We start from the raw sequence: 27,481 nt of genomic DNA, 5'->3' as shown, positions 1-27,481 counted from the left end.
CTTCCAGTTCTGTGATTCTAGCACCCCAGTTCTAAAGTCATCTCCTTGGAATTAGCTCAGATTAGTGTCCGTGAGACATTCCAAACTATGTGAAGATTTCATTCTGAGTCTGTTAATGTAATGTACTCTGGAGAGTTCTGCATAGATTTAACTTGACTTCTCTTTTTACATATATCTTTTTTCCTTGAACAGTTGGCAACCCATTATGAAATTCATCAATGACCAGTATGAGAAGTACCTCCAGGAAGAGCTCAATATTAACAGAAAGAAACGGATACCAGACAGCCGGGTCCACTGCTGTATATACTTCATTCCTGCCACTGGCCACTCGTATGTATACTCTTTCTGGACTGCACCCTACTTTTCCATAGAGGAGCTATAAAAATAAAGCTCATGCCCTAGATTCTAGATATTTGTTCATTTGCTACTGACTGCCATTTATTGGTCATCTTAATACTTTTTAAGCGGCATTTTCCTGAAAGGGGCCTTGTCTTGAAGATAACAATGTTTGGTGGCTTTTAGAATGTTGGAAATGGACCACTGAGACCTGGATTAAAAACCCCACATACCCACACTAGTTGAATTTGGATCAGTCATTGTTCTCAGTGTTACTTATCTGACAGTAGTTAGGAGAAAGGGCAGGGTCACATTCACTACCTTGAACCCTCGGGAAAAGGCAAGACAATAAACTAAGAAAATATGGATTATGCATAAAGACAAAATTCCTCTATCTGTTCCTAGATCTTAATGTGATCCAGAATTCTGCCCTGCAACCAGGCAGATCCCCCAAAAATGTGCAGGCATCTTCTTTTAGCCTCATTTTTCAAATGATCAACAAGCGCATCATCATCATAAACACAAGACTCTTTTCTGTTAGGAGTGTGCATTGGTGTGCATTCCCAGCTTGTTTGGGATAGGCAGCCCACCTTGGGAACCAATCTAATTTTACATTTCTGTTTGTCACGTATGCAGCCACTGAAAGATTAGGTTGCCTGACAGAGAACTCCTAATAGCGGGCGCCCTGCAGTTTGCCTCCCACCCTGCTGCTTGCATGGTAATTGGTGCCTAGAAGTCTGCCTGGTTTATTCCCCTTCTCCAAGAAACATGTGTTTCCAATATAAGAGATGGTTTTGAAGCTATGAGACAATCCGTTACTGGCTTTCCTGTCCTTGCAATTGCTTTTGGCTACAGGTAGCATGATACCCCTGGTGGGGGTTAGCGCTAGGTGTTCCCTTGGCTCCAGCCACAGACAGCTTGTTCTAGGGTCGTGGATTGTCTGTTTTGATGTCAAAATGGACATCTGTTTTTCGGTTGTGGCATTCTGAGTAGAGGATGCAGATCACCGTCCAGGGAGCCAGCAAGCACTTGAAGACTCGGGTTGGAACTTTGCAGGCGGAGGAGAAGCAGGGGGAGCAGAAGAGAAACCTTAGCGGGAGCAACAAAAACCACATGGGGAGACCCCAGGATCTGTTCAGAGAGAGAGTTTTAACATATGCTGCTGATGGTTGTTACTGCACCAGGCTTGTCATATTGCTCACATTTTAGTGTTCTGGTTAAAAAGGGAGGAGGAAGGGAAAGGTTTAACCTGGTTGCCTTTGTGTCTTTGATCGTTATAAACCTGCTCTTTTTTCCCCACCAGAGCTGCCCTTCCCCCACCAGAGCTTTAAGGCAGCTCCTGTTACCTTTAGGCATACCAAGATGTCTCATTTGTGTGCTGCTTGCAGATGCCTTTTATTGCCAGCCTGTTCAAGTCTGACACTGCACAAAATCTGCATTAAGCATCTGGTGAGGCTTCATGCCTGCTTCACAAATCCATGCTGTTGTGATGAAAACGTCCCCCCCCCCATTTTGTTTTTGTTTGGTTTTGTTTGCCTTTTTCTTGATTTTTTTTTTTTAAATCAGGATGGTGAGAGCTGACTTACAAATTGTTCTGTTCTCATTAGGCCCAAAGAATGAAGAAGGAGCATCACATGCATCCTGAAACCATATGCAGCATTCCAGTGCAGTATTTTTCTTTCTGTAGTTAGCTTCTACTACAGCTCATGGAGTTGTTTGTTTGGTGTGCTTAACTGTTCTGTTAATGAGACACACTAGGGAAACTGATTCCCCTTTTTGTTTTCAGGTTCTCTGTTAATTGATGATCAGCCATCAATTTGTTTATTAGCCAGCAACCTTTATGGCAAAAACCCAAGGATGATTGGGCAATTTTGCTCAGTCTGGAGTTTGGGAAGTGCATTTTTCTTCATTTAAACTAAATGCTTCTGGCCCTTAATGTTGTGAGGAGAAGCATGAAAATATGGGAGTAGTTATTTATTATAATGTTCATAAACCAGAATAGGGTTTGAATGGGTCTTTCTAGTGATTGATTGATTTAAAATATTTGTACCCCTAATGCTCCCCTTTCCAAAAGCTCAAGATGGCTTACAAGACACCATAAAACACAGCATTAAATTATAAATAGTTGAAATCTGTTAAAAGATTTCCTAATTGGGGAGTGGGGGAAATAAGAGATGTGGAATATGGATTATAACTGAAAAGGCATACTGTTTTCCAGTCACAAGCCCTCCCCCTAAACATATTGATAAGCCCCCAAACATTTCCTGGGATTCTTTCCTTTCTAATTAAGCCACTTATGAATCTTGGTACCCTGTTTGTGGTGCATGCACTTTTTTCACACACTTCCAGTATTAGCATATTATACATCAAGTGCCTCTGGGACATGGAGACCAGTTTGCAATGAGTGCTAGTTTCTGGGCTGATGGAATTTGAATTAAATTCAATTCAGCTGAAGTTGTCTCTCCTCCTCTTTTTGGCTGTAGTCATAAATATTTATCATATACCAAGCCAGGCGAGAACAGGAAAGCTCTGAGTGGCTTTTATGAGCCCTTTGAATCTCTTGCTCTAGCCTGCAAGCCAGAGCTATTGTCCCATCTCATTACAACCCTGGTTTGATGGATTGCTTGCTTCTATTTCAGAACTGGCTGTAGGAGGTTGTGAAAAGCAGTTCTCATTTTAGCTTTTTCTGTGGTTTTATAGCAAAGCTTTGCTTCTCTCTCTCAGTAGCATGGACTTCTGACCAAAGTTTGAAATCAGTCCAATGTTCACTGTCCTCTTTGCAACAGTTCAGTAAAACTCACATTTACAATGGCTGGATTACTTGCTGGCATGGAATAAATGTCTGACCAAGAAAGAAAGAAAAGCATGAAACCACCATATAAATTTTCCATCAGGTTATGTTTTGACATCCGGAAAAAAAAACCCTCTTTGTTTCTGAAAGTGGATTAGGACACAGTCTTAACTCAAAAACTCAAAACTCAAAAAAAAATTGAATGTGTGCACATTCAAATCTCTCTCTTCTTCCATATTGGAAGTTTTGCTTCAGATTTCATGAGCTGAGTTGAGCTTGAAAAACTACAGAGGGACTTGGTCTATCCTGTAGTTAGCCATGATGTCAGTATGTATGTTGGCTGCTAATGCTGCATATATACCTTTATGTAATGTTTAATTGTGCTTCTGCTTTTATTTGAAGTTCTAGCATTGTTGTGATGTGTTTTTGCTTTTACTTGTACAGTGCATTGACAAACATGCAGAAAAGTAGTACGTGTATGTCCTAATAATGATATAGACACTGCATTGGGGAGAATGAGTTTGTGGTGCAGTTGCAAAAGCAGGACATCCTCCTGTTCTTAGTCGGTCATCAAAGAGCAAGTGACCACTTTAACCAAACATCCTGTGTCTCTGTTTGAATCTGCACTTGCTCTTTTAATGTATGAAGAACTGATCCTGAAAAATAGGCCTATAGTAAACAGTGAGCTGCTTCTGTGATCCAGTTCCTTGTACAAATGGATTCTTGCCTTTTCTTGTAACGGCAGTGCTGAATGTTGGGAAGATGCTAGTGTTGGATGCTGTAGCAATAGTTTCATGTTATTTTTATCATCTAGATGGGAAGCACAATTCTTTCCAGGACAGGGAGTTTTTTTTTTAGTAGATCCAATGCTAAAACATCAGAATTCAGTCTGATGTTTAAAGCTAAAGTTGTTTAAGCTATACCCATTGTTCCCAGTGAGCCAGGCGTACTTTTATCTGCCACACAAGTATGATGGAAGCTAAAGGCCAGACCAAATATGCAAACACTTGCATGAAAATAAGCATCTCCTATGTAGCACCTGTTTGGATGCAAAACCCACATGGGCTTCCCTATCCATGCATTTTTTCTCCCATGAAATAAGCCAAGTACCTGTTTCACTTCTTAATCCATGAGTTCAAAATCCTCCACATGGGTTTTGAAGTCTTCAGTGTATATCCAATACTTGCAGGTTTGGAGTCCTTGCAGGAGAAGAAATGGAATCTTAGACTGTTTTTCAGGGGAGAGCCTTCTTCACCAGTGCTTGTCCTCTCCACGTTTCCTTAGAAGGGCAAAGGGGGAAACTGCTGCCACTTTCTGAGGGCAAGTGCTGCTGAGATGCATGCAGACATGGAAGGACAGCCAACAATGATTGACAGTGCCAGGGGAGGGACTAGCGTAGCTTTTCCAGGGATAAACCTTCATCTTGGAGTAGATGTGTGGTTGTAAATTCCATGTTAGTTGTCACTCATGAATGTGATTCATGGATGTGTGATTTCCCTCAAACGTACTGCACATTATTTCTGGGCCCTAGATTTGGGCATGCAGGTATTGGCCTCCTGGTATAGTAACAGAATGCATCAACTCTTGAGCAGGGCCACCGCAAAAAAGGAAATGAAGCCATGAAGTTTTGTGGTTCTTTCTTGCCCATGTGTGAAATGGGCCTTGGTTTACATGGTAAATGTCTGAGATCATCTACTTTCCTAAGTCACCTAATAGTCCCAATGATCCCCTCCCAATTCTTTAATTGAAGTTGGAGATGCTTCATGCTCAACATTATCATGCTGAATGTGCGCAGAGTTGTGTGGAAATCATGCCAGTATCTGCATTGATGTGAATGCTTATGGTTGGAGGCTACCAGATTTTGTTTTTCACATGTTGGGCATGTGTGAGGGGAAGGGTTGGGTGCAGAGGACTTCCATTCTGCATCACAAGGGCTGGCTTAGAATTTGAGGAGATTTTCTTCAAAGAGATCAAGGACCCTGATGGACTCCATAGGAGGAGAGAGATTTCTTGTGTTATGTGAGCTGTTCTGTATTTTCAGTGACTTTATGGGTGTCTCTATTGTTCTATACTATAGTGCAGCAGTTTTCAAATTCTTGGGGAGATATTGAGCCGCTCTAAGTTCTTGCGGGGGCGGGGGGAGGCAGTGGCGCGATCCCCAGGATTGTGCCGCTCAGGGGGGCTGCAGGGGCTTGATCACACTTACCCGAACCTCCTGCAGCCTCCCGGGGGTGCGGGGAGCCCTGCGTGACCTTCGCAAGGCTCCCGACAGCTTCAGAAGTGGAAGTGGAACAATTGCACCCTACTTCCGCTTTGGCGGAGGTGGGGCGTGTTTGCTCCACTTTCACTTTCAAAGCTGCGGGGAGCCCTGCTGAAGGTCATGCAGGGCTCCCCACACCCCCAGGAGGCTGCAGGAGGCTCCGGTAAGTGGACCCAAGCCCCTGCAGCCTCCCTGAGCGGTGCAATCCTGGGGATCATGCCGCTGCCTTCTCTCTGCCTCCTAGCTGTCCCTGCCCCTTAAGGGGGCAGAGGCCAGGGCCCACAGGCTCAGGCGTCACAACGCCCCAGTCTGAAAAGCCCTGCTATAGTGTATATATTAGGACAAAGATGCCAGCTCCCCTCCTCTTGCTTCTTGTATGTTCCATTGTTCTTTATGAAAAATGCAGAGTTGGTTCTTCAAGTGAAAGTAGGGTGGGTTTGTCCTGGCAGGCCTAGAGCCCAAGTTAATTTGACTGTATTATTAATGTATTAAATAGCTTTATTGTTGGTATTGTTTTGCTATGAATTTTTTACTGATGGCTTATATAGTGAGAGAGGAAGAGGGAGGCATGCAGTCCTATATTGATTATTATGCTTTAGCCACCTTTGGTGTCCCTCAGGAAAGTGAGAAGCAAGTTACAAACATTAAATAAATTCAGAGGTGTGCAACATTGGCAGAAATAGTAAAGACCAGTGACCATTTCACAGAGTTCTTATGAACCTTTTTGGTGAGGACTCTTTGTGGCTGAGAAGGGCATGGCAGGGAAGGAATTTGGCTTCCCCTCAGGATGGCTTTCTCATTGGTAGACTCTCTTGCTGCCAAAAAAAATTCTGTTGCCAAGTGACTCCAGTGAACTGGTGTAACTGGAGGGGAACTAGCACCATGTCCCTGGAGCTCTTAAAGTACAGGGATTGACTTCCCATCCCACCTGGCGGTTCCATGTGTTGTCTGATAGGCTGCCAGCAAATGCACATTTGTGGGATCATCGGTAAATCAATCAAGACAATGGCATCAATTTGTGTGCTATATGATGCAGATTACAAATTTCATATTTTTTTGTTCATTTGCTGACTGGCTATGAGACTCAAACTAAATGCAACTTTAAACATGTTCATTGGCCTATGTGCTGGGGTGGGTTCTTTTTGTTCATGGGTGTCCCTGATCTGAACTAGGATCATAGTGTGGTCTGGAGGGGGTGAACCACTCTTCCCTGCCGCCATCCAGATTGCTCTTCTTCTTATGGCTGCTATTTATGAGGGGGAGAAAACAAAAGCCATGCAGGTTTGTGTTTTACCAGCATGGTAATGGGAGATGGAACAAAGGTAGGCACTAAGCTGGTGGATAGGGCTTGCTGCTGTTTCACTGCATTCATTTAGAAGACTTATCACCCACCTTTCAATCTAATAATTCTTCAGACAGAGCACAACAGCTGAAATACAATATAATATGCAGCAGTAAAAGATACAATGCAAAAGAAAACAAAAATCCAACCACTCTAAAAGCAGGGAGACGAAACAGCCGCCAGTACATCAGATTAGGTGCATCAAACAGCAGAAGCCTGTCCAAACAGACAGATTTTTGAAAGCCCATTTTTAAATAGGCCAAGATCCTTTATTTGCCAAATAAGACAGCAGGCAGCTGTCTCCATATGCATATTTCTCTCTGGTATTGTACAATTGGCCTCGCTTGGCCGCCGAAGTCAGGGCAGTATAACCCATATCTCTTTTGTGGAACATGGTTTCCAGGATCCCTCAATGCTCCTTTCTGGCTTCCCTGCATACCCGCTTGTGTCAGCCAGTCAGTGCTGTCATCTTCTGTTTGCATGCTTTTCCTAAGAGCCCGCACTCTCCAACCAGTGGCTCTCTGTCCCTTGGCAAAATGTGCCTGCCACGTGCAGAGGTCTTTCAAGCCAAAAAGTGGGGAAGAAGCAGCCAATCAAGCCAAGCAGCCAATCAATAGAAGCAGCTTCTATTTTTTCAGGAGGGAAGGAAAGACTCAAGACTTAACCAGAAAGCAGTACAGTGCTTTTTGTTGTTGTTGTTGTTGTTGTTGTGGCAGAACAGCTCTTGCAACTAGATTTTTTCCGTTTGCTTAGCCTGGCCTGTATCAACCTAGGAACTACTTGTTCCTAAGTAGTTTTGCTGTGTGCAGACCAGAGTAATAGCTCTTTGGGTCCAAGAAAACGGCTTTATTTGCTGTCAGAAACCATTTTCCTTTTGTGGCTCATGGGTATGGAAAGACCGCTCTCTATATACTGCCAAGACTGAACCAGGATTATTTTGGAAAGGGGAGATGAGAGGGGAAGAGAGCAAAAGAGATGCACTTTTGGTCAGCTAAGCATTTGGCATTGTATTTGTTGGCAGAAGCAATCCCTAATTAGGAAGGCCTCTTTGAGTTTTGAAATTCTTGGGCCCCCTGTTTTTGCTGATGCTTACACAGTAAGGAGTGTTTCATACATGTTGGCTTTTCTGGTCCTATGTAAAGGATAAAAAGCATATATACACATCATATACTTTTTCACATTCACTTCCCTATTTTGCTCAAAATGAATAGCAAATATTCACTTAACTCTCACAGCATGGTACTACTCTATTGCATTAGTATCCAACATTTCCTCCAAAGATGCCCAATTTTATCCTCACCCCAACCTTGTGAATAGGCTAAGCTTAGGGGTGGTAACTTGCTTAAGTTATCCCCAGTATGTTCTATGGCTGAATCAGGGATTGAACGCAGCTCTCCTAAACCAAATAAAGAGAGGCTTATCAAGCCTCTACCCAGTGAAAAACACTGACAACTCTGCAACAGGTGGATATAAGTTTTCTGATACCTTACATTAAATTCAGTACATGACAAGAAAGCACTGATGTTACCCTGGGTCATGACTGACTATGTAAATATGTTCAGGGGTAGTTGGTTATGTCTTGCTCTGTCCTTCAGAATTTTCCTCTGCAATACAGTACAGTCTTATAGTACAGAGATACCAACCTGTGACACAGACATGTGAGCCTAGCTACGTCAAAATGATCTACTCAGAGGGACCAAGAATTGGACCCCAGCTCACCATTTGGTAACCCATTGCCATATCCAGACCCCATTCATGATAGATGCAGAGAAGTCCTAGTGGATGAAGGAGAGGGAGTGGAGCCAGAGAGCACCTGCATCCTCGTTCCTGCTCAGTGCTTGGCTTCGAACAGGAGCTCCTAAGGGGAATCTGCAGATTGCCCTGTTGCTGAGTCAGAAGGAGGTTCTTTGTGGTATTCCACTGCTGCTATAAATGTCTGCAGTAATTTGGAAAGGGAAGAGTTAATGGCATACATTCCACCATTTCCTTGGTTGCCTTCCCTTTTTAAGATGTCTTTTTTTTCTTCATCTTTCTTTTAGCCTCCGGCCCCTGGACATTGAATTCATGAGACGGCTGAGCAAAGTGGTCAACATTGTGCCTGTCATCGCCAAAGCGGACACATTAACACTGGAGGAGAGGGACTACTTCAAACAAAGGGTAGGGGGATAGCGCCTTCTTTTGACCTTTCTGAGTATCTCTTCTCCTTCTCCAGCTTCTCCCCCCTCCCCCACATCTCTGAAACCCAATAGCTGGCTGGGAGCCCAGCACATTCCTGGGGCCGCAGCTCAGAGCAGTCTTGCATGGTAAGAGGAAAGTCCTTCACTGATCTCCAGCCCATTGCATGTGTTTCTCTTGGCTTGCCCTCTCTTCGGGGAGGGGAAATAAATTCAATTTTCCAATTTTGATTCTTTTTCCTCCTCCAAGTATATTTTAAAGGCAGACCTTCCATTAAAGTCACTGTAGAAATGGAAATTCTCAGTATAACTTGGGTCGCCTTGCCACTTACTGCTCCTCCAGAACTCTGGCTTCCAAGTGCCCAGCCCTGCACTTGCTATTTCTGATTATCTGTCTTGTTACAGATTGGGCCTTTGGTCTGTCAAGCTCAGGGCTGCCTACATGCACTGTAGCATTTTGGACAGGGGCCTTTCTCAACCCTGCTGGATCACAACAGCCTTTCCTAGTTGTAGTCATGTGCCCAACAGATAGCCCTTCTTCTTCTTCTTTTTCCTCTTTTTAAATGTATTTATTATGTATTTAATACATTTATATCCTGCTTTTCTTCCCTGGAAGACCTCCAGGCAACACACACAACATTCCCAGGCAGTCTCTCATATAGACCAGGCCTAGATCTCCTTAGCTTTAGCAGGGTCGCTGCATTGTGTGCCATCAGATCATGTCTTGGAAACTTGTTGGAGATAGTGAGGAAGAGTCATAAGAATGAATATTCAGTGCTCACAAGGGTTCTGGACTTGTTGGGATGCCTCAGGTGAACCACTTTCTGAGAAACTGGACAGATGTGGCCTCTCGTCAGCGTCCTAGGCCATAAGTGACATTTACTGTCAGTGGAGCTTGTTCCTTTTTTGGTGCCATTTGTCTCTGAAGGCAGGCTTGTTCTATGTGCTGTCTTTTCCTTCTCAGATCACAGCAGATCTCCTTGCCAATGGCATTGATGTGTATCCCCAGAAGCAGTTTGATGAGGACTCTGAAGACCGACTAATAAATGAGAAATTTAGAGTAAGTTGGCAGCTTTTTCTTGCTCAGAAGTGTGTGGTCTCAAAAGCTGAGGGGGAGGCTTTTGGCACTGAGCCTGAAGACTCCTTCCTAAAGGATTCTCAAGGACATTTTCAAGCCTGAAACAAGGCACTGCAGTGAATGAAAGAGCAAAAAACAAAACAACAAAAACATGACCTTGGAACACTTGAGAGTTTCTTCTCCTTCAGGAACAATTAACAAATCAAATGCTAGTCCAAAAATGTACTAATTGGCCTGATTGCAACCTCTTAGCCTGTGAGTTTCATTCACCCCCATACCTGGGGGAAAAACAGCTAACTGAAGAGCTGAAGAAAGTGCCAGAATGTCTCAGAAACAGGGACAAGGAGAATGGAAAGAAGTCAATCAGTTCTCTCTCAGCTTTTATTCTGCTATTGATTAAGTCAGCAGAGATGTGTGAATGAATTTTATGGACCCCTTTTTCTGACACTTATCAATTCTGTGGTAGGAAATGATTCCATTTGCTGTGGTGGGCAGTGACCAGGAATACCAGATTAATGGAAGGCGAATTTTGGGAAGGAAAACAAAGTGGGGCACAATTGAAGGTAAGGTTTCTCATTCATGTTTGTTGCTTCCTCATATTCATCATGGTTCTGCATTGCCAAAGGAAACTTTGAATATGCAAAGACAGTAACAGCTGTGTGGGTGTGTGCTTTTAGCAACCTCTGCTGGACAGAATGAGAACTTAAGTTTTTGGGATCCAAAAAGTGAATAGGAATTTGCCCTAAAAGTATTCCTTGATTGTTGTTGGGGTCCTGTGAACAATGAGGTTTGGAACTTCTGCTGCTGAGAATGCAGGATTGCTGACTGCTACATTCTCCCATCAGTCTGAATAGAATGGTTGAGCCCCCTGTCAGAGGGCAGCATTGTGTCTGTACAGGGACACCCATGTCAGTGGTTAAAAAACAGAAGTCTATGGCCAAGAGGAGCACCCCTCTTCTACCTCCTTCCCAGCCACCTTCCCCCTCCGTCCTGCCCTCCTTGTCTCTTGGAAAGACAACTAGGCTGGTTCCAGGACAGGAGGAGGCAATGGGGGAGAGCAGTCGGGACTAGAGTTGGTAGGTCATCTAGTTCACTACTCTGGTCCCTATTGCTCTTCCCAAAGGAAGGGAGTGTGAGAAGGAAAAGGGGCTGAGCAGCCCTTGCTGCTGTCACCAGTATCCAAAGTAAGAGAGATCTGGCTTGGGAAGAGAGGAGAAAGACAGACAGTATTGCCCTAATTGAGGGAGCTGGCACATGACAGCTTGGGGTTGGGGATGGGTTGGGGGAGTGCTGGGGACAGAGACACAGGAAATTTAAAAATAGCCAGAGAAGAAGAAAGAAGTAAAGGACCAACCCAGAGAGAGGGAATGTGGCAGTCCAGGGACAGTAACTTGTGATACTACAAGCACCTGAAGTGTGATGTAGATTCTGATGAGCACACAAAGTTTCCTTCTGCTGAGTCAGACCACTGGTCCCTCTGGCTCAGGGTTATCTACACTGTCTGGCAACAACTCTCCAGGATTGCAGGTAGATGTCAACCAGACATCAGGATCGCAAGAAATTCAAACCAGAATGCCTTGTTGCAGGGAAAACAGCTGATTCCCAGCTGTGTAGTGCAGTGAGTGCTTTGGAGAATAGCATACATATGTAGCCATATTCTGGTCATACCTGTTAGCTTAACACCCAATGTGTTTGACGCATTGGTGATGAGTGCCACATTTCCCGTTACATGACCAAATCATCTCATGAGTTCTTAAAACATGTTTTTCAAAAAATTGTTTAGAGACTAAAGTATTGAAGGACTGTCAGTGTTTGTTGCTAAGTCCAATAGTTTTGCCATCTGTCTGTACACAGTGTGATTGATGGTGCTGACTCCTGCCTACCATAAGAGCAAGGTTGCTGGTACAATAAAAAGTGGCAACACTGGTTGCTTGCTTAGACTGTGCCGTTGCCCAGAGTCTTAATTCTCCTTCTTCCATCCAGACTCTGTATTTGGAAGGCAGGGGGATATGAACTAGAAAAGAGTACAGTTGTGACCTACCCAGAACTGCCATGGAAAGAGGGACTTCCTCTCTTTGAAATGAAGCTTGATCACTTCTCCTGTGACCACCTAGAATTTCTTTAGAGCACTGCTGTCACATTGTTGGTTTGCCACATGTCACAAAGAATGCAAGCACAGCTCCCAGAGACCCTGGTAGAAACAGTAGAAAAGTGACAATGTTGTGGGTATGAGTGCACCCCACTCTCTTTAGCTGCAGTATTGACTCTCCCATACGTTTCTTGAAGTGGACTGCGAACCGAAAGGTTTACACTCCAATTTACTTACCAGTCTTTAAGGTGCTACAAGACTGTTTTTGCATCATTGAAGGATATTGGAATTCTGAAGTGTTAAGGGTAATAGGGAATTGGGATGTGGAAGAAGATCCTTCAGTTTCATGTGGAATTTTTGTAGTCCATCTTTCTCTTGATTTCCTCATGACTAAGACTGAGAGCCCTTCAGGGAGGGGAATATCCTTCACATACCTGTCTCCTATTCCTGGGGAAGTCTTTGGAGCTGTCAAAGACTGCCCCTGAGTGTTTGCAGTTTTCATAATGTTGTGTCAAGGAGGCTGCAAACTCAGCAGAGAGGATTGCAAAGAGATTTGAAATACGTGACAAAAGTGTTGACATAAACACGGTACTTTGTAACTTAGCAGAGAGGGGTCTACAGGAAGCAGGAGCAGTTCTCCTGATGTAGCTCCCTATGTTTTCCCCTCTGTCTGTTGGTGCATTTCCCTTGGTTTGTGTTTCAGTTCTGCTGTCCCTCCAGCTCGTAAGTGCATTAGTGTTGAAGTAGAGACATGTGATAGATTCCTCAGTCCAAGGGCTGGAGTGGTCCAGTATTAACCCTGGGGTCTGAGGCTTATTTTTGTGTGGGTGTGATGCTTCCTCCTACCCAGAGAGAAGCGCATGCCAAGGGGCTCACACCTGCTTCAGTAACACAACAGATTCCAGCACAAGAAAAAGATGGTCTCATGATGGCCTTTGTCCAGCACTGTCACAAGAACTGCATTGCCAAAATAGATGTCTCCCCATTCACATGGGCACCTCCCTGCCTGGTGGAGAGCACCACACCGAAAGAGAAGAAATCCACTGACCTGCAGCTTCTTACTTTCTAGGAATTTGGGAAAACAGCTACACAGCTCGCTCCTGCAGTAGAAGGCTTTTCACACTCACCATGCTTATTCTGTCCCTTAGCTAGTGGGGCTACAATCATGAAGCACAAATAATTGAATGACATCCCATTGGAAATGTTAGCAATAGCCTTTGCCTTTCCCAACAAGTGCATCTATCACTTCAATTGCAACATGAAATGATATCTGTCTGTCTCTCTCTTTTCTTCCCTTTTCTAATAGTGCTGTGAATCTAGAGGCACAAGCAACATTTTTGTTGCTGCTATCTTGGAGGTTCTGTAGGCCTCTTTGATTTGTGATTCTTTTTATAGAAATTCTGTTTTATGAAGAATGCTTCCACAGAACAGCCAAAGAAAGCATTTTAAGCCTTTTGCTTCCCCCCTGTGGCCAGTTCTTGATAACTCACAAAAGCCGCAAAGCCATCTCAAGTCAGGTACCAGTGCTTAGCAGACAGTCTTATTAGAAACATTGCATGGCATGGTCCCATTATGGCCTTTTATGTGTGCATGTGAGGGAGAAAGAGAGAGAATACGTAAGCTCACTTTCACAACCCTGTAGAGAGGGCACCAGCATCCTGTGGTTGGCTTGTGGAGAATTTTTGTACTGACTCCCAGAAAGTCAGCTTCATAAGGGCCACGGGTTACAAGCCATGATGTGTATGCGCAACCTCCTGATTTTAGAAATGGGTTATGTCAGAATGCCAGATGCAAGGGAGGACATCAGGATGAAGTCTCTTGTTATCTGGTGTGCTCCCTGGGGCATTTGGTGGGCCGCTGTGAGATACAGGAAGCTGGACTAGATGGGCCTATGGCCTGATCCAGTGGGGCTGTTCTTATGTTCACTGTGGGTTGTTCAAAATATGCTCCATCCAGCTACAAAGTTCTCAGTGAATTGATGTGAATTTTGGAAACTTGTCTTCTGGAGTTGGGTGGAAATCTAGAATTTGTTGTATTTATGCTAATAGCCAGTGCTGTGTTCTGCCTTTACAGTTGAAAATACAACACACTGCGAGTTTGCTTACTTGCGGGATCTTCTGATCAGGTTGGTAGCATCCTTCCCAAGAGGGGAAAGGTGGGGAGTGATCATTCAGGAAAACCTGAATTTTTTTTTCTTCTGAGACAGAAGGGTAAGAGTGTGTACCACTTCGTCATACAGTAAGCCCTCAGTATCTGCGGGGGATCTTTCCCAGACCCCTTCAGACACTAATTGCCACAGATAATCAAATTCGTGAGGCCCAAAACAACCGAATGTGCCCGTTAGAAGGCTCTGGCAGGCTTACTGAGGTGTGAAGAGGCCTTGCATGACCTCCCTGCATCTTAGAAGCCCTGCCAGAGGCTTCTAAAAACCACTTCTGTTTTGGCAAAAAAAAACTGTAAGCGCCTGTTCAAAGGCTCCAGGAGGCTTTCCGAAGGCCATGTGAGGCAGTCCAGCATGAGCTGGCACCCGCATTGGGTCCAATCCATGGGTGCCAAACCTGCAAATACGGAGGGCCCACTGACCTGCTGTGGTAGCTGTGACATAGCTGCTCTCGTACCATAGCTGGTAATGATGGTGCTCAGGGCTGGCATTTTAGTTACTTCTCCTGCCATCATACCTGGAATTTAACCTGGGGATCCTGTAGGTGCACAGTATGTGTTGTACCACTGAATTATGGTCCTTCCCCATTACAGTCCAGCATCAAGTTGTTACTCCTCTTACTTCTGATGAAGTAACCCTCTCCTTCTTTCTGTAGGACACACATGCAAAACATCAAGGACATTACCAGCAGCATCCATTTTGAAGCCTACAGAGTCAAACGCTTGAATGAAGGCCAGAATATGCTCTCCAATGGTGTGGCTGACAAAGAGGAGTTGGTGGCCAATGAAATGTAACATGAATGCCCTAGTTAGGACCTGATTTGCGCTCTCTCCTCTTGCCCTCTTCCCCTTTACTCTTTTTCTAAAAAAAAAAAAAACTTCATATAAACCTTTGCTGGTGCCACTGTTCTTCCTCCCTCTCTACCGCTGATGCCCATGTTGCTGACATTTAACTGACCAAATGACAATACTTTTCTCTAATAAATGTAGCATCTCATTCTTTGTCAGATTCTGTGGTGTGAACCAAATCTTTCGTCCTTCACCTAGACATTTTGAGTGTAGTAAACAGGTGACCAGACCACAGAGGCGAGATGGAGTTGAATGTTATCTCGACAAGAGAAGTTTAGCTCGACTTCATGTTTTAACAGTAGTTGTGTTCATCCTCTACTGAGCTTAGTCAGATCTCCTTTCTCGGAACTTGGTGAAGGAACTCCCATTGAATATAGCAGCCTTGTGCTCTTGAGGCAGAGAGTGAAGCTTTGCAGGAATGCAAAGATTTGTATTTCCTATTTTGTCAAATTGAATTGCAATTTCAGAGACATATGGTATTGAAGGCTGCTGGGGCTAGCTAAAATGTTTCCTTGCCCCTTGTAAAGCCCCATTAATTAAGACTAGTAAGTAGGGGGCAACACCAAAGTAGCCCTATAGGGGCAAGGTTGCTCAGGATGGTGATGCTGTTTTTATGAACTCTGTACAGGCCTGATAAGGCTCCGTTGGATGTGAGAGAAGATGTGCCATATATCTTCTCCACAATGTAGAAGGGAGAGGAGCCTGTGTCTGCCTTCTCTGATTCAGTTCTATGGCCATCCTTCTGAGCCACTTGATGACTCTTGTGCCAAAGGTTTACAATTCTGTAGGCCAGGGAAAGCGGGGAGGGGGGAATGTTCGTGGGTTTTGTGCATTTGTATTTTTTTATTCTCAACTCCATCCATTTCAGGTCAAGGTTCTTATGACTAGATGTGGCTTATGAAAGTGAGGCGAGGAGCGAGAGAGTACTATGATCATATGGTGCAATACCCTTGGCTTTATGCATAACTTACTCCCACAGACCCAACTTCCATCCCTTTTCCTCTAAAACAAAAAAAAGGCAGCAATAATAGGGAGGCAGTTTGCTCATTGGAGAAGGGGCCTGTGGTGGGATGAGTGCAGCAGCTCCAATATGGATACGTCACTCTTGACAGCTGCAGATCAAAAGTGGATTCTTAGAAGGGGGTTCCCTCCCACCCTCCCTTCTCCTCCTCTCTCTGTCCTTTAGGATTTGTAATCCTAAATCCCTCCTGCCTTTCTAGAAGTTTGTGTTGTCAACTTAAATAGATTTGACTCAGATTTTTATTCAATGCTTAGCATATGCCTGCCTGTCTGTGTCAGATATTGAAAACCCAAGGAGAAGATGCTGGTCCTTAATAGTGGTGTGTTAACATTTTTCCCTCCTCCTTTCATGGGTTCTGGGTAGGCTAATTTTTCTCCTTGTGCAATTTCTGTGTGTAACTCATGAAACAACAGCTAAAATTATGAAGTGTCTGCCACGCATGTTCACCCTCATGTGAAAAGCCATACTCTATATAAACAGTTGAGTCCTGTTTGTTGCATGTGTTGTGCAATGTATAGCTCTTGGTTACAAGCACAGCTTAATCGAGAGTTCCTCGTCACACAGTATAGCTTTTCACACAGTCTCTGTACCCAAAAATGATCAGAGTGAGGATCATGAGAAGCCTTTTGCCTACGTCTTTATCATGCTACACCATTCTCATTGTTACTGTTTAACATTAAAATGGATATGTGTGTACTCAAAGGATTATTTTTAACATAGTTTTAATTTAAATTATCCAAATGTGACAGGATGTCTTACTGCAAAGGTAGGGTGACCACATTCCAAATGGGACAGGTGTTCAATCCCTTCTCTCTGAATTAGCCAGATGTTGCACAGGTGGTCACTTTTACCAAATATGGGGGGAGCATGTTATGTAGCATGTTGAGCAAGAGTTCTTAAAGGAACAGAAGCCTGCTTGATTGTGGTGATCAAGAGAGCCAGTAGCTTTCCTGAGCATGTTCTCCTTTGGAGCACAATACAGATGGAGCCTGTTTATCTGCCGATTTTATATCTGCAGATCTGGCTCAATATGGGTCCCCCAGACCTGTATTGAGCCAGACTTGGCTCCATTTGGACACTCCAAAAGTGACTGGAGCCATGCTCTGGTCTGCTCCAGAAGACTTTCCGAAGCCTATAGAGGCCGTGTGCATCTGCCTGCGGTCTTTGTAGGCTTCAGAATACCTCGTAGAGGCAAAAACAGCGACTTCTGGTTTCCAAAGGTCATTTTTAATGCCTTATAATATGACTATAAGGCATTAAAAACGTAACTTTTGGTTTCCCTCTGGAAATCAGAAGTCACTGTTTGTTTGTTTGTTTGTTTGTTTGTTTGTTTGTTTGTTTGTTTGCCTTTATGAAGCATTCTGAAGCCCACAGAGGCGCGGGTGGATGTGTACGGCCTCTGCAGGTTTCAGAAAGCCCTCTGGAGGCGACTAGAGCTGAGCAAATTTCAGTATCCACGGTTTTCTGTATCAGTGTGGGGTCCAAGAACTGATCCCTTGCAGATACTGAGGCCTCACCTATACTAAAAAACCCCTCCTTGGCACCTCCTTCTCTAGTGCCATATATTGTACTGCTCACTTGACAATGAAAGCAGAAAGCGCTGTCCAAAGTGCCTACTTGTGGACAAATTTCCAGCAAAGAAAAAAGATAGCTGTGTTGGTTCCTGGCTTTCATAACAGACAAATGTTGGGTTTCCATCTTGCATGAGTGTGTCCCATGCTCAGTTGGCAAGCATTTCTAAATGGAAGACTGCATTGCCTAGTGTACCACTGTTGGAAGCCAGACAAGGGCCACTGCTTCTTTCTGGTCTTAATACAAGCACTTGAACTGATGGCCAACCAGTCCTTCCTATGACCATGTCTGCTGCTTCTTCACTGCCCCCCCACCGCATGTGCTTTCCTTTCATAAATTCAAGTTGCATCAGGTGTTTTTTTGTTTTTGTTTTGCAACTTACACACGTTCAATAAGTACATATTCAAACATTTTTATGCTCAGAGGCTCTCATACATTTTGTGTTGCAAGCAAATCTAAACTCCCCTTTAACTTTTGTGTTGTCCTTCCCAAACTGAAAAAAAATGTAGGAATATTTACTGAGCTGTGTTAAGCTGAGGAAAATTATTTTTTTTACTTGCTGACTTGCTATATTTTAGCAAAATACAAAAAAGCGTATTAACTAAATATATATATTTCAAGTGTTAAAAGGCTATGAAAGGGTAACAGAGAATGGCTCTTTTTTCTTTTTCTTTAGATGATGCACTTCAGCAAAAAAATGCATCACATCTTATTTGCCAATATCTCAGCCAACAAAAGCAAGACAAAAATGCTTTCTCCTTTTATATTGTACTTTGGGGGGAGGGGAGGGGAAGGCTGTACCAGATGAAACCAAAAAAATTAATCCGAATCTATCAAAATGGCCTTTTTGAGGGTTTTATGCATAATGATAAATTTAGTCCTGTTTTGTATAAATAATAGTGTTTAATATGTATTTCCCAAAAATAAATGTTTCAAATGGAACGTGTCAGGCGGGTTGTTTCTTTTTCAGAGCCAAAGTGTATGTGTATTGAACTTAAGGGTCCTTAGTCTGAAACTGATCCATATGACCAGCATGGAAGAGCCCTTTTACCCAACTCGTGCCCCAACTTCAGTTAACCTAATAATCCCAATTGAATTGGGGCATGGATGGAGCTAACATCGCATATACATGGACTGATTAAACCCTAGATAGGGTCACTGGTAAGTAAGTAAGTGAGAAAGAAAGAAGTTGCAGTCATCATATGCACATTAAAAAGAGGAGAAGCAAGTGTGCCTTGACAGCAAGAGAAACCTGGCTGTGTCAGCCTTTTCCTGCAAATTTAAAGCTTGTTACATTTAAGGGTAGAAAGTGACCTTTTGTCTATGTGCATGAAAAGTCATGTATGGCTTGCCTTGTACAAACAATGCCTTGAATTGTCAGGAAGGCAAGAGAAAGCCTCTGCAGATCTGTCATCAGGGGAATGAGCTTCAGATTTTCAGGGACCATGAGATGCATCTCCACAGTGAGTGTTCCACTTCGGTAGTCTGGTCACAAGGTAAAGTAGCCATATGCAACAGCTGCCTGACCTGGATATTGGAAGGAAGGATTTCAACCTTCTCTACAAGTTTGTTCTAGTGACAGATGGCAGTGGCATAGCGAAGGAGTCAGCGAAGCTTAAGGGGTCAACAAGCTGAGTTTGTCACTAGTGGCCAAAGCTGTGAAAACCTTGGTGTGTACCAAGGAATAACACCAACGTGTTATACATCATTGGAAAAGTAATTTGATGGTGAATGCAATGAAACAAACCACATTGGAATACCTGTATTCCAGTGGTTCTCAAACTCTCTGGGGCTTGGGTGCACTTTTCCGAGCCTCCTGCAGCCTCCCGGGGATGCGGGAAGCCTTGCATGACCTTCTGCAGGGCTCCCCACATCTTCGAATGTGAAAGTGGATGTGATCCCAAGCCCCTGCAGCCCCCTGAACAATGTGATCCTAGGGATCGCGCCACTGCCTCCTGGCTGCTCCCACTCCTTAAGGGGGCAGAGGCCAGGGACCGCAGGTGCCCTAGTCTGAAAAACCCTGGTGTATTCTTTCAAAAGTTATGGCCAATTAACCAAAATACTTTTATTTAAAAAATTATATGTGATTTCATTGTGGAAGGGGGATGCTACAAAATCTTCTTTGATGCTGGGTAACAAATGCCTTAGCTTCTGGGGCATCATTTTACCCTTGGCACCAGGCTACACTTTCATTCGCTACACTGCTGACAGACATAGACAGTTGCTATGCTAACTGCCAATCATGCTGAGACACAGGGTGCTGTAATGAATCAGAACTAAAGGAAGCCATGTTATGGCAGCTATTGCTGTACTCTTATCCTAAGGCCTGAAATTAGTGTTGGGGATGGGGAAGGAGGAAGAAATCTCTGAAGTTTTGAAGAGATACCAGTAAATTGTTCAATGCCATTCTACAGGACCTGAAAAATTTCTGTCATTTTTTTAATCAGTGGAATAGGTGGCTGCCAAAAGACCAAAAGGGTACAGCTTATCATCTGTATCTCCTAAAAAAACTGTATTCTTTATGTGCAGTCTTAATGGCTCATACATCCTGAAGCTGGGCAGGCACACCCTTGGCAGAAGATGTATGTCAGACATGGAGATGTGTAATGGAAATGCACAAGATCCCTCAAGGAGATAGAATGTGGTGTTGGCAGTGGCCCCTTTAAGGTTTAAAGCCTGGGCTTTCAGCAGAGGGTGTGTTGCACAGCTGCAGCCACTAGAGGCAATGAGGTCTCTAGGGATATAAGGAGCACCTGATGCAGGAAGAGTTTGTGGGTCCAGGAGGAGACTGGATTAAAGGGCTGAGGAACTAATGGCTGATGGATTAACTGACTAAAGATGTTAGCTGCCTTGGGTGCCCTTGGGGAGAAAGGCAGAATACAAATCAAATAATAAATAAAGGACAGATGAGTGAAAGGACTTTGGAGCTGCTGGAACAGAGACTGCTGGAGGTACTGAGATTGGTGTGTGCCTGCCATGCCCAAGACCTGCTGAAGACCAAGGTGCTGCTGTAGTGGTCGGAGGAGCTGCTGGCAGGAGAGGGAAGGAAGGTGGACCTCTACAAGTTGAACAGGTGAGCTGCCTGGGTGGTGGGGCCCAGTAGTATTGCAGGGCAGAAATAGGGCCACTGTTGGGGAAAGAAGGGGAGCTAATTAGCTACAAGTGGGCATAATTCTCTTAAGTGAAGCTTGGACCAGGAATCTGGCAAAACAAGATGTTACACTGTTGCAGGACAGTTCAGGTTGAGTTGAGCGTTTGAAGATATGTGGCCATCCAGTCCTTTCCATCTGCTTAAAGAGCTACTTGTTCTACTCAGGTCAGCCACTGGCACACCTACACAGGAGAAGGATTTGCAGGCTTCTCTAAGGCAGAGTCAAGCCTGCACTGCTATTGCGCCCCTGCAGTGCACTGTATCTTGCATATGACTTGGGGTGCATGGCATAAAGGGTACTTTGTACTGCCTTACAGGTATTCCTGGGCCATCTAGTCAGAGCTTTCATTTCCTTATGAAGCACTCATACAGAGGCGAGGCCACTGCAACTCTGCCTAGGATAAAACATATACCCTGCTTTTCCCTTACTATAGGTGGCTCAGCTTAGAGCAGGGGTGCCCAAACCCTGGCCCAGGGGCCACTTGCGACCCTCAAAGACTCCCAATCAGGCCTGCAGGGAGCCCCCAGTCTCCAATGAACCTCTGGCCCTCCAGAGACTTAAGGGAGCCCATGCTGGCCCAGTGCAACCACTCTCGGTGTGGGACAAGGGCTTCCTCCACTGCTTGTTGTTTCATGTCTATGATGCAGCAGTGGCAGCAAAGGAAAGGCTGGCCTTGCTTTGCACAAAGTCTTTTACAGGCCTTGAGCTACTGCAAGACCTTCATTCATTCATATAAGTTCCATCTCTAATATATCCATTTATGTAAATTAATTCAAATTTGAAATGTAAATTCTTTTTTTCCTGTTCCCTGACACAGTGTCAGAGAGATGATGTGGCCCTCCTGCCATAAAGTTTGGACACCCCTGGCTTAGAACATGCATTTGTGACAATGTTTCCCAAACTGTGGGCTGGGACTCACCAGTGGGTCGTAAGCTGATTTTTGGTGGGTTGTGAAAAGTTTTTGAAATATATAAAAAAAAGACTTCACAAGCACCCTTGCCCAATTTGCAGAAGAAAATCATTAGCTAGAATGCTAACCTATGGTATGAGGTAATCTTCATATCCCCAAATTAAAATGTCACATTTTCTGATGTTTTCTTGTAATTGGCATGCCGTAAATCACGTGTGAACCCAGTTTCATCCTTTCATTGGGCTTGCAAATCTCTAACTGCACATCTTGCTCTTCAGTTCAGCCTTCTGGTTACACTGACTGTAAAGGTTTGGGAGAACAGACCTTAGGGAGTTTCTAGGGACTCCGTTTCTAGTGCGAATGTAGAAAATACCTACACACACACACACACTAAGGTCTCTAGCAGCCTTGGAAGCACAGGACCCTAATTATTTTCACTAAGTAATGAATAATAATAAAAAATAATCTTTCTAGGTTGTTTTTTTTTTTTTTTTGGTTCAGTGAGTCAGGATAGAATGTTGTTTCAAAAAGTGGGTCCTGGTGCTAGAAGGTTTAGGAAGCACCGAATTATTATTATTATTATATATATATATATATATATATATATATATATATATATATATATATATATATATATATAGGCTCAAAGTGAGGAGGAAAAACTCTACAGAAACCAAAATGAGCAACAAATCTGCAACAGTAACATTAAATAAAAATAAGACCAAGACTAAGCTGCACAAGCAACCCTAACTTTTTTTGCAAAAAATGTAGCAGTTTTGCTATAAGTGTTTTTGTTACGCACTTGAAGAGAGGGTAGCAATGTGTAAAACAAAAAAACACACCTCAATGCGCAACTGAAATTAGGGTGTCTAGTTAGAGCAGTGATTTTCAGGCTTTTCCTCTCACAGCACACTGGCAAGGCATTAAAATGGTCACCATCGGTTTTTTGACAATTGACAAGTCACACTGTACTGTCAATGGGGGAGGCTCACACCCCCCAATGGCCCTACTATTAAATGACCCTCTCCCAAATTCCTGGGGCACACCTGGGAACCATTCGCAGCACACTGGTGTGCCATGACACAGTGGTTGAAAATGGCTGAGTTAGAGGGTGAGGTTATTCCAGGCACAATTTTAGATAAAATGATTTTTTTAAAAAATTAAAGAGCCATTTGCATTTTGTGGAACTGATCTTGAATGTCTGCCAAGATGATTTGGTTAGAATGTATAAGTATTCAAGCGCCCAATGCTATCTAACTTTCCAGCACTGATGTGGCCATGCCAATGAGGTGCCCACTGCATGCTGCGGTGGTGGGGCAGTCACAGAGACCTCCTCAGGGTAGGGCAGTGGTATTCAAACTGGGGCATCGTGACACCCCAGCCTGTGGGTCCTGGCCTCTGCCCCTTTAAGGGGCGGAGGCAGCCAGGAGACAGAGGGAAGGCAGCAGTGCGATCCACAGGATTGCACCATTCAGGGGGGCTGCAGGGGCTTGGGTGCACTTGCCCAAGCCTCCTGCAGCCTCCCGGGGGTGCAGGGAGCCCTGCGCAACCTTCGGCAGGGCTCCCCAGGTCAGGAAAAGCGAAAGCGGAGCTATCGCACCCCACTCCGCAAAAGCGGAAGTGGAGCACGATCGCTCCGCTTTCCCTTCTGACGGGGCTGCAGGGACTGGGGTGCACCCTCCAATCCCTGCAGTCCAGTCTGATTTTGCGGAGGCAGAGCAGATTGCTCCACTCTCCCTTTCCCTGACCTGGGGTGCCCTGCAGGTGCTCGCGCAGGGCTCCCTGCACACAGGGATGGCTGCTGCAGGGACTGGTGAGTGCATCCCAGTCCCTGCAGCCCCCTGAGCCACCCAATCCCCTTCCCCCTGCCTCCCCCCTGCCCCCACAAAGACTTACTGCAGGTTTCAAACTCCCAGAGAGTTTGAAAACCGCAGGGGTCGGAGAATGTTTGTTTGCTCATCTTGGGGCTGTGCTGTGACTGCATCTGCACAGGGAAGTTGGATAGGATTGGTCCCTAAGTCAACTGGCCTAACTGTTGGGGAGAGAGGAAGAAACACAGGCCCAGTTTGCAAGTTGCTGGTATTAATAGAGGAGAGAGAGAGAGAGAAATGAGCAGCATATGCAGAGTAAGCCTTGTGGTCTTCTCCACTTCCCATTTGTTTTGCTACTTGAAGAGAAGCCAGGGGAAAACATGTTTGCAGGGTTGTAGCCAGCCTGTGGCTGCTCTCAGAACTTTGCTGTATGTATTGGCAGGGGAGGGGGTGGGGATGGATGGACCTGTGACACAGAAGGATCTCTTTTCAGGATGAGTGGCCCCATCATATTCACTGCTGCTGTTTTAAGAGAATCTGCTATAAATAATAAGAATAAAAGAGAACATAAATAATTAAAGCTGCTCAGAGTAAATGGCTTCCGAAATGTCTGCCTGCTTTAAAAACTAATTACTTGGAAGGTAATCACCACCAAATACTGCATATATTTACCCACAATGCCTCACTTGCACTTTCCCCCCCCCCCCCCCCACAAATTCCTCTCTCTCTCTTAATCATTATCTGAGGCATCAATATTCAGACTTATCTTTCATCCACATCACACAATAAACTGCACTGGACTCTTCCATCTCTCTGATTAATAACTTCATTGGAGCCTTATCCCAAAATGCTATAAATCCTCTCCAGATATAACAATACAGGAGCTGGGGACAGAAAGAGCTTTGGTTTTCAAAGAAGCACAAGATGAGATGCCAGTAGGTAATATATTCAGGGCTGGAATGGAAAAGAAGAAAGTCTGTTATACAGAGTAGTGGAACAAAAGGATGATAACTTGCACACAAGAACCAGTGTCTTGTGGCACCTTAAAAACTGACACATTTATTTCACCCTACATTAGTAGCCTATGATTGCCATCCAGAAAAGCTTTTACTGAAATAAGTTTGCCCTTACGGTGCTACAGATCTGTGTTTTGCTGCTGCAGATGAACACAGGATGTTTATGCTAAAGAACATAAGAACAGCCCCACTGGATCAGATCATAGGCCCATCTAGTCCAGCTTCCTGTATCTCACAGTGGCCCACCAAATGCCCCAAGAAACGTTTCATGGAGGCAGGAACCAGGGTGATCTGTTGGGGTCCTTTGTATCCCCAGTGCCATAATATGCAAAGGCTCCTGAAACTTCTCTGCAGAAGAGGAGATTTTGGTAACTGCCACTGATCATGAGGAGGTAAGAAATGCTGTACCTGCTGGAAGTCCTACACAAGTATGAACAGTACATGGTGGGTTGTGACCCTTCTTTCCCACTTGCCCTGCTCTTAGAAAGTAAGCAGAGGTATTTTCACCCCTAACTATCAGAATGCAAGGAAACAGAAACAGGATGCAGAATGCAGAATTCATGTTTCACATCAGGTTCCAATGTTTAAGGGTACAGAAGCAGGGCCAGGGGGAAAAAGATGGCAACCTGGGCTCAAGAACTTCTTTTTGCATGCTATCTTCTCCCTCTGGTGCAGGAATTAAATTTATAACCTTGTCACCTACCAAATTTGAACAAGTAGTTGTGACCTGCATGAAAAATTACTGCTCAGAACTGACATGCTTTGCACATGTGCCCATCATGATGACATTTCAAATGTTTCATTTCAAAAGTTTGGCCCCAGAATTTGCAGAACAGCCTTTTTGGGTTAGATATTTGAGGCTGACAGTTCACCACAGACTATACCAATTTAGCAGTCATAAAAGTGTGGGATTGGTGAATCTGTGCTCCTAAAAATGATGTCCCCAAAGGAACCTTATTTCAGACATGGCAGGATGATGCACCTGACCAGCTTAGCAAGTGATTACATGAATGATGTGGTAAGTTACTATTAGATAAATGACCATCTATTTATACCCCTAGTCCCTCAGAAGCAGATAAATTAGCAGGGATTCCTCAAGGAGAACACTGGTACTGGCAGTCCAGACTCCCAAAAAGCCACCTTGGCTTCCCCTGTAATACAAACCAGCAGAAGAGCTGTGGGAAAAGTCCAAGTACATATTGTTCATGCACACACATGTGATGGCTAGATTTAAAGTAAAAGAAGCTTTCTGAGCCCATGGTTTGGAAGAGAACAGTGGGGGGGATCCTGGAAGGTGTACAGGGATTCCACAGCTGACAAATCCACGTGGAAAGAGTTTCCTCAGGTTAGGGAGTGTGAAATATTCCAATGTTATGCAGTTATGTACAGCTCACTGTGTTGATGAGGCTGTTACATATGTGGTGACTCTGTCTGGTTCTGAACTTTGTGTCATTTAACTTTGGTATCTGCATCTGAAACTCACAGTGCAGTCTGAACTTATCTGTGAGCTGGTGCAACCGTCCCTGCACTGGCTCAGAGTCTTGTAAATGTGTCGTAAAGCACATTTGCAGCTACATGTGAGCTGGCAGTGCTGGCCCAACTGCCTGCGCTGGTCTGCCAGCACTGCATCTAGGAGCAATGCCAGACAGCACAGGTAAGTACGCCAGGCGTTGTGGGGGTGGGGTGGGACAGGGTGGCCAGAGAGCATTTTGGAGGTGGGGAGGGGATGTTTTTGGGTGTGGGAAGAGTGGAACAGGGCAGATCAGGGCCAGGAGGGGCCAGGTCCAGCAGAGGAGGCCTTCGCCATATCCTTACCCTCTCCTGGTCTGCCCAGTGTTACACCAGCTAAACAGTTGGTGCCAATCCAAGAAGCCCCATAGGGACAGTTGGGGCTTTACTCAAAGCAAGGGGAAATATATCCCCTTACCCCAAAGAGATCTCCAGCCACCAGCTACTCCCAGAGTAAGGATGGATACACAGCTGACTGGTTTTCCTATTATGGCACTGATTCAACTTTATGTGGGGCATTGCCCTTAACTTTGGATGATTCCTAGCTCTACTTTTATATACTACTGTTTCAGAAAGAAGGCAGAAGATCCTAGGAATATGACAGAGTGATCCTCCTGTGAGGGGAGAAAGGCATTCCTATATATATACTTTCTTTACATGATGTAATTAGCAGATGAAATAAGTATGGAAAGAAAAACGTTAAAAGTTGTGATCGAAGGTGCATAGCTTTTATCTTGAATATCAGAAGAAAGCAAGTTTCAGCATCCTGACTTTCCTGGTTTATTTGAACAAACTGTATCACAAGGGATGATGGATGCAGAGATCAAAGGGAGAGAAAGTCAGTTCGTGTGTTAAGTCATGTGCAAAATCCATAGGAGTAATTCTACTGTTCTGATTCAGGCTTTCCTTGAAAAAAATAAATCTGTTGGTTCCAATCTTCACAGTTTCTGGATGCCCATCAATGCATACAATGTTGAAATACTCGCCTTGATTCAAGACTCTCATTTGCACAGACTGAGAGTAATCGCACTGCAGCATAGATTTCAAATCTTTAGGCTGGATGAACATTTAGTTTCCATCATGTATGCTTCACTTACAATAGCACCCCATTGTGAGTTTTGGTTTTTAAGAATTAAAATTGAATGAATGATCCAAAATGCTTTCTTGTTTCTCATGAATATAAGACTTCTTAGTTTCAAAAAAAACATTGAGATAGATTTGTCCAAAGTCATGGATTTTTGGAGAGCCCACAGGAATCTTTGCACTAGGAGTTGGAATTAATGTTGCCCATTTAACCAAAGTTCCCTTTTCTTTTTACCTTTCTTTCTTTGCCCATTGTGATGTCAGAATCAGGTCTTGCAAGTGAAGAGGAATGCAGTGCTCAGAAGGGCTGGAGAGAATTTCATGCATA

At 44.3% G+C, this 27,481-nt stretch overlaps 1 protein-coding gene across 2 annotated transcripts in view; it reads left to right on the top strand.

Annotated features, from left to right (window-relative positions):
• SEPTIN9 (septin 9) overlaps positions 1 to 15,229 on the top strand; it is a 198,299-nt gene extending 183,070 nt beyond the window's left edge. For both annotated transcript variants that reach the window (XM_066615121.1, XM_066615120.1), the window contains exons 6-11: positions 193 to 330; positions 8,769 to 8,886; positions 9,868 to 9,963; positions 10,448 to 10,544; positions 14,144 to 14,195; positions 14,887 to 15,229. In XM_066615121.1, the coding sequence (XP_066471218.1) occupies positions 193 to 330; positions 8,769 to 8,886; positions 9,868 to 9,963; positions 10,448 to 10,544; positions 14,144 to 14,195; positions 14,887 to 15,025 (640 nt within the window). In that variant the 3' untranslated portion in view covers positions 15,026 to 15,229. The remainder of the gene's footprint in view (positions 1 to 192; positions 331 to 8,768; positions 8,887 to 9,867; positions 9,964 to 10,447; positions 10,545 to 14,143; positions 14,196 to 14,886) is intronic.
• Positions 15,230 to 27,481: the final 12,252 nt, after the last annotated feature.

This window comes from Tiliqua scincoides, chromosome 2 (genome assembly GCF_035046505.1).
Source record: "Tiliqua scincoides isolate rTilSci1 chromosome 2, rTilSci1.hap2, whole genome shotgun sequence".
Lineage (NCBI taxonomy): Eukaryota > Metazoa > Chordata > Lepidosauria > Squamata > Scincidae > Tiliqua > Tiliqua scincoides.
This window is presented reverse-complemented; position numbering and strand designations above follow the sequence as displayed.